Source organism: Lolium rigidum, chromosome 7, assembly GCF_022539505.1.
Source record: "Lolium rigidum isolate FL_2022 chromosome 7, APGP_CSIRO_Lrig_0.1, whole genome shotgun sequence".
NCBI lineage: Eukaryota > Viridiplantae > Streptophyta > Magnoliopsida > Poales > Poaceae > Lolium > Lolium rigidum.
This window is the reverse complement of record NC_061514.1, coordinates 112,554,705-112,562,184: the sequence shown is the minus strand read 5'-3', so window position 1 is coordinate 112,562,184 and position 7,480 is coordinate 112,554,705. Positions and strand designations below refer to the sequence as shown.

Genomic DNA, 7,480 nt, shown 5'->3' with positions numbered 1-7,480 from the left:
ACAACACTTACATCATCATTATGCATGTGATATTCGCAATTTGGTCACTCCTTCCATGTTGATGCGATCAATTCCTTGATTTCTGTACTTGAGTTTCTACTCATCGCATCAATTATCTTGCCATTAATAATCAATGACATGCAGGAGAATCTGTGAGATCAGTCTATCTTAGGAAGCATATGTTGAGACAAACAGATAATAAATTCAACTAATGATTCATAACACAGATGCCACATAACCCAACAAAATGCTCTCTCAGTTTAATCAAGAGATCATATTTAGATGCAAAAAGGAGCAACTAAGCTAGATTCACATATATCTAACTGAATTCTTGGTACAGTGATAGATTATCAAGAATAATCAATGTTACTGAGAACATATGCTAACTTTTTTGGGAAAGAACATATGCTAACTACCATGTACATTATTCAAAGAAGAAGAGTAGTAGTAATGAAGATAATTAATTACGACCATGTAGTAACTCTGATAGACACTAGTGTACATTGTTTTGATAGATCAACATTGATCAGTATCCAACTAAAGTAGTGCCATCAATTTTGGTTTGCAGTTCTTTAGCCATTCATTGCTATTTGGAATCCCGAATCAAACATAGCCAGTATTGACGAGGAGCTCTGTTTCGTCCCCTGTTTCAGAAAAAAAAGGAGACGAATCTTGAGTTCAAGACCATATCCATTGATTTAAGCAACCAACGATCTGAACAGCGGTCACTCAGTGACAACATGTCCAATTGTGTGGCCAGGTACCGCTCCTCTTAAACCAGCAGCTGCCATTTGTGTGCCACTACAAGCAAACATAAACTTGGAGGGTACTAATCACTAAGCAGAAGAATTTCTGAGAAAATTCAACAGGACAATGTTCAAGATTGGAAAAAGTTTTTCTGGGATCCATCGGTACTGAATGGGGGACCTGCGCCATCTCGTAGTAGAAGCAATCGACAATCCAATCAAGCTGCACAAATACTTGTCGGTTCGTGCGTCGTCCCCACCTCAAAACGAACTTACGGGGACTGCCAAGCCGCAATCAGAGCGCACGTACATGCACCGTCACATACTAGCAGGCAACAATACTGAAGGGAAGCCAAACCTGCACCACCACACATACGAGCAGTAGCACAGCAAATCTCGACTCTAATTTGTGACCATCTTGAAAGAGAGAAATAGAAACCCACAACTGCTGCGACCGGCCACGAGATTGATCAGTCTCGGCAGCGCAGAACAGCACAAGGCCCTTCTCTGCCGCCGTCTCTTTTTTTCTTCTCTACTTTTTACAGGGGAAGGATCCTCCAACACAGCTATCGTCGAAGAAAAAAAAACGGGCTGGAATCACATCGGCGGCGCTAAATCATCCGTCTCCCGGATGATCCCGCGCGCATTTGCTCCATCAGACTGACACCTGTTCCCCGCCGATACCACGCACGTACGCACCTGAATCCACCACATGCTGATCGATCCCGATGCTCCTCTGGATCAATCCTAAACCCTCCCCAGAATCCCCAATCCCCTCTCGATTTCGGAGCAGATAATAAACCCATAGAGAGCAAAAAAAAAAATATAAAAAAACAAGAGAAACCTTGAACAGAAAGAAAAGTCGGGCCCAAGAGATGGACCCAGAGCGCGGCTTACCCTACCATGGATGCCCGGCTGCGTTGCGACGGTAGGCTGCTCCAGGGCGGTCGGGGACTGGACTGGGGAGCCTGAGAGCGGAGCGGGGAGAGAGGGGGCAGAGAGCATCCGGTGGGAAGGGAACTTCTGGGCAAGTGATGAGGTGGGAGTGCGGGTGGCCGGAGCGTGCCCTTAAATAGGCGCGGTCTAGGAAGACCGCAACGTGACCACCGTGCCTCTCTCCAAAATGTTTTGCCCACGGTAATAAGCAACCCTCCCCTCTCCTGCTTGGCTCAGTGGACAGTGAACTCCGCTTCACCATTGCTGCCAACTTGCTGCTAGATTTTTTTCCTATGAGAGAAAATGTTTGGAAGATTTCATTTGATCTTGTGATTACCATTCCACTTTAAGGCTAAAATGGGATCCATTCATGACAAGTTATAAGATCAATTCATATCTTTCTCCTGCTAAACAATGAAAATTAGTTAGAGCATTCACTCGCCCGCCCTATTTCACACGCCAAATGTGTCCGTTTGCGAATTCTCTATCTGCCAATTAAACGCTTGAGCAAGCGCGACATTGGGTCAATTTACTATTCTCTGTCGTTCTCCACTAATTTCGAGATTTTTATTTTTGTCGGTTCCCCCCTAATGTCACGCATTTAATTCCGCTCTCCCCTATCTTGCGCATTTAATTCGTTGGTGCACCGTATATCCCGCACCCTTAATTTCATTTTTTATCGCGTGATTTTAGTTTATTTTTTGGTAGTGTTTTTCTCGGTTTTAGTTTTCCTTTCTTTTGATAACCTGATTTCCACAAAATTTGTTTCCCTTTGTACCTGGTGCCTGTATTTTGCTACTATAACTACAAAATCAAAACCCTCCACCCATGTTTAAGCAACTAATAGCCCTCTAATATATGCATGTATAATGAAATTAATCTCTTAGATGTTTATGCGTTGCTTATTCAAGCTCACATAGAACAAAATTCATAGCACGTTGCTTTTAAAGACAAATTTCAATAAGATAACAATGAACACGTCTACGCCCTGAAAAAGAAATGCCCACGCAGGACACTAATATCGGAGACTGTCGCAGCAGAGCGTTTCTGCCCTTAAAGATAAATCTCAATAAGATAACAACCAACATGTCTACTCCGTGGAAAAGAAACACTCACACAACATAGGTAAGACACTAACATGAGAGGCCGACGCACCAGAGTGCGCCGGCCTCATGTAGTCCTACATTTATGTCGGACCAACAAGGAGTGCAGCAGAGTTTGGACTTAAACAAACTAGAATACGTCTCAATGGGGAAAAAAGATGATCTCAAAGCACCCGATGATCCATTACATTGCTTAAACATTAAAAGTACAACACATCAACAACTTAACAACACAAACTTTCGAGTCTGAAATGAGAATGTCTGACTCGTCTACTAAATTATACTGGAAACATAGGTGAAGCACGCCGATTTGCAGACCAAAACATCATATGATTTCTTTTCCTCGGGAGATGAATCACCAATACATCACGAGGAAATGCAGTTTCTTTTCTGTTGAGCGGCTACTTCAGAACCCTCTTCCGGCCGGTGCTCCTCCACTCTGCGCTATGCCTCATTTCCGCACAGCTAGTCAAAGCTATCCTGCGAACCAACACAAGAAAGAAACGCACGATGAGGAGGAGATTTTCCGTGACAAACACTTACAAACAGCAACGCGGCACACACTACACTTACAATGAGATTGGGAAACTCAGGAAGCGTTGACAACAAGATAGAATCGAAGTCAGTGAATCCGCCGAACGTAGAATCCAAGTTGAGAGGCGTCGAATTCTCATGGATGTCGGCGTTGCACAGTGGAGGCAGTGCCGCATAGCCCTGAACAGCAGATGAGCCGGGCTCTTCCTCATTCTGTCACAGTTTCATAAAATGCAGTAAGTAAAATGAACTTGAGGTTGATGATAGTGAAGTAACACAATAGGCAAAGATGATGAATTGTGATTACCTGATTCCGCTCCGTTTCCAATGGGCTACAGCTTAGGTGACGAGGCAGTGGAGGGTACATATTTGGTGTTGTAGGATTGATTTTCACAGCAGATGAACCGGATTCGGCATCAGCAGCATGCATCTGCGACTTGCCAGTGTTGTTTTTAACCCGCCAAAAGACTCTCGACACAACAAGCTCCCCGTGCTTTTCACCTGCCGCTGCCCCAAGGTGACACTGATGCATCGTCCAGTTAGTTTTAACTTTCTCTCCATTGCAGTGTTGGTGAAGAACCAGTATTTTCTTCCAGCCTTTTATGACGCCATTATCCAAGATGCGTGAAGATTTTCCAGTCTTGTGCCATGTGATCGTCTCATCACAATCATTAGCAATACTATTGCTGATCTTGCGACGCTTACGCTTGCCAACTTCATAAGCATTTGATATTTTGTGGAAGAAATGGCTGCTGCTCCCATCCATCTTGATACCTACAGGGGCATAGGAAATAAACTAACTAAGATTTTACTCAACAAAGTAATACTCCCTTCCATCCCACAATATAAGACATTTTGGTAAGATGTTTTATATTGTGCAAAGAAGGGAGTATTAGCTAACTAGGTAATTCAGAAGGTACTAATAACAAGTGCACAATAAGATACCAGGGAGATTTTCGGGATGTGTATAGCAGATTCCTTCCTCCTCCTTTATCGTTGGAATAAAATTATCTATTAGTACATGAGATGCTGCCCTCCCAACCTTTCCTTCCAAGTGTCTGAGCAGTTCCTGATCAGTTGGATCAAACTTAACACCAACAGGGAGTCCTGGCCACTGTGATGAAACCTGTAATACAAGGCATGAAATGCAACTAGAAATCATGATACTGTACACCCTCCATATATGAATTCACGACATTCCGAATTGATTGTAAACTACAGAAATATGGTTCTGCAATGAGGCATATCTGCATAGTCTTAGAAATGGTTTCTCCACTTGTCTGCTCATCAAGATAAAGGTACAAATTTAGCATCTATGTGTTTAGAATATAATGCATGGTTCAATAAGCATATCAAGCGCGAAAAAATGAATACATTGAAATTGGTGCTTCCTTCGTACATGTCATTACTATGCATATGAAATCTAACAACAACCTTGTAGATTAATTCAGGGAGCACTAGTGTTGCATCTGAAACTTTGTTTGGATCTAGTGCATTTTTTTATTGCTGCTGGACCTTATGCACCAGATTGTAATGGGGAAAGTTACTACACAAGTGAGCATGAGTATTTAAATCTAGCTATCATATTGTATATCTTTAACAACACTTACATCGTCATTGTGCATGTGATATTCGCAACTTGCGCACTCCTTCCATGTTGTTGCAATCAATTCCTTGATTTCTATACTTGAGTTTCTAATCATCGCAGCAATTATCTTGCCATTAATAATCAATGACCTGCAGGAGAATCTGTGAGATCAGTCTATCTTAGGAAGCATATGTTGAGACAAACAGATAATAAATTCAACTAATGATTCATAACACAGATGCCACATAACCCAATAAAATGCTCTCTCAGTTTAATCAAGATATCATATTTAGATGCAAAATGGAGCAACTAAGCTAGATTCACATATATCTAACTGAATTTTTGATACAGTGATAGATTATCAAGAATAATCAATGTTACTCAGAACATATGCTAACTTTTTTGGGAAAGAACATATGCTAACTACCATGTACATTAACTCAAAGAAGAAGAATAGTAGTAATGAAGATAATTAATTACGACCATGTACTAACTCTGATAGACACTAGTGTACATTGTTTTGATAGATCAACATTGATCAGTATCCAACTAAAGTAGTGCCATCAATTTCGGTTTGTAGTTCTTTAGCCATTCATTGCTATTTGGAATCCCGAATCAAACACAGCCAGTACTGACGAGGAGCTCTGTTTCGTCCCCTGTTTCGGAAAAAAAGGAAACCAACATGCCCATTGATCTAAGCAGCCAACGATCTGAACAGCGGGCACCTAGTGACAACCTGTCCAATTTTGTGGCCAGGTACCGCTCCTCTTAAACCAGCAGCTGCCATTTTTGTTCACTACAATCAAACAGAAACTTGGAGGGTACTAATCACTATTCATAAGAATTTATAAATAAGCGTTCAATAGGACAATGTTCAAGATTGGAATACGTTTTCTGTGATCCGTCAGTACTGAATGGGGGACCGGCGCCATCTCGTGGTAGCAGCAATCGACGATCCAATCAAGCTGCACAAATCCTTGTCGATTCGTGTGTCGTCCCCACCTCAAAACGAACTTACAGGGACTGCCAAGCCGCAATCAGAGCGCACGTACCTGCACCATCACATACTAGCAGGCAGCAATACTGAAGGGAAGCCAAACCTGGACCACCACACATACGAGCAGTAGCTGGCAGCAAATCTCAACTCTGATCTGTGACCATCTCGAAACAGAGAAATAGAAACCCACAGCTGTTGCGACCGGACATGAGATTGATCAGTCTCGGCAGCGCAGAACAACACAAGGCCCTTCTCTGCCACCGTCTCTTTTTTCTTCTCTGCTTTATCTAGAGGAAGGATCCTCCGACACAGCTGTCGTCGAGGAAAAAAAACGGGCCGGAATCATGTCGGCGGCCCTAAACCGGCCGTCTCCCGGATGATCTCGCGCGCATTTGCTCCATCAGACCAACACCTGCTCTGCCACGCGCTCCGGAGGAACGTTATCATCACCCGTTCCCCGCCGATACCACACACGTATGCACCTGAATCCACCACATGCTGATCGATCCCGACGCTCCTCCGGATCAATCCTAAACCCTCACCATAATCCCCAATCCCATCTCGATATCGAAGCAGATAATAAACCCATAGAGAGCAAAAAAAATATAAAAAAAACAAGAGAAACCTGGAACAGAAAGAAAAGTCAGGCCCAAGAGACGGAACCAGCGCGCGGCTTACCTTGCCATGGACGCCCGGCTGCGCTGCGACGGGAGGCTGCTCCGGGGCGGTCGGGGACTGGACTGGGGAGCCTGAGAGCGGAGCGGGGAGAGAGGGAGCGGAGAGCATCCGGTGGGAAGGGAACTTCTGGGCAAGTGATGAGGTGGGCGTGCGGGTGGCCGGAGCGTGCCCTTAAATAGGCGCGGGATGGGAAGACCACAACGTGACCACCGTGCCTCTCTCCACAATGTTTTCCCCACGGTAACAAGCAACCCTCCCCTCTCCTGCTTGGCTCAATGACCAGTGAACTCCGCTTTGCCATTGCTGCCAACTTGCCGCTAGATTTTTTTCCTATCAGAGAAAATGTTTCGAAGATTTCATTTGATCTTGTGATTACCATTCCACTTTAAGGCTAAAATTGGATCCATTCATGACAAGTGAGAAGATCAATTCATATCTTTTTCTTGCTAAACAATGGAAATAAGTTAGAGCATTCACTCGCCTGCCCTATTTCACACGCCAAATGTGTCCGTTTGCGAATTCTCTATCTGCCAATTAATCGCTTTAGCAAGTGGGGCGTCGGGTCAATTTACCTTTCTTTGTTGTTCTCCACTAATTTCGAGATTTTTATTTTTGTCGGTTCCCCCCTAATATCACACATTTAATTCCGATCTCCCCTATCTTGTGCATTTAATTTGTTGGTGCACCGCATATCCCGCAACCTTAATTTCTTCTTTTTTATCGCGTGATTTTAGTTTATTTTTTGGTAGTGTTTTTCTCGGTTTTAGTTTTCCTTTCTTTTGATAACCTGACTTCCACAAAATTGGTTTCCTTTTTAGCGTGATTTTCGCAAGGCAACTCCCTTAATTTCTTATTATTTTCTCTTTAGTGATTATTTTGTACTAAAATATATATTATG

At 43.2% G+C, this 7,480-nt stretch overlaps 1 protein-coding gene across 1 annotated transcript; it reads right to left on the bottom strand.

Annotated features, from left to right (window-relative positions):
• Positions 1 to 3,250: 3,250 nt before the first annotated feature.
• On the bottom strand, positions 3,251 to 6,883 carry LOC124671854 (SUPPRESSOR OF GAMMA RESPONSE 1-like). The gene is made up of 7 exons (XM_047208175.1): positions 6,583 to 6,883; positions 5,926 to 6,007; positions 4,930 to 5,056; positions 4,265 to 4,445; positions 3,627 to 4,093; positions 3,359 to 3,532; positions 3,251 to 3,265 (listed from the first exon to the last, which is right to left on the bottom strand). The coding sequence occupies exons 1-7, from the start codon at positions 6,881 to 6,883 to the stop codon at positions 3,251 to 3,253; spliced, it is 1,347 nt and encodes a 448-aa protein (XP_047064131.1).
• Positions 6,884 to 7,480: the final 597 nt, after the last annotated feature.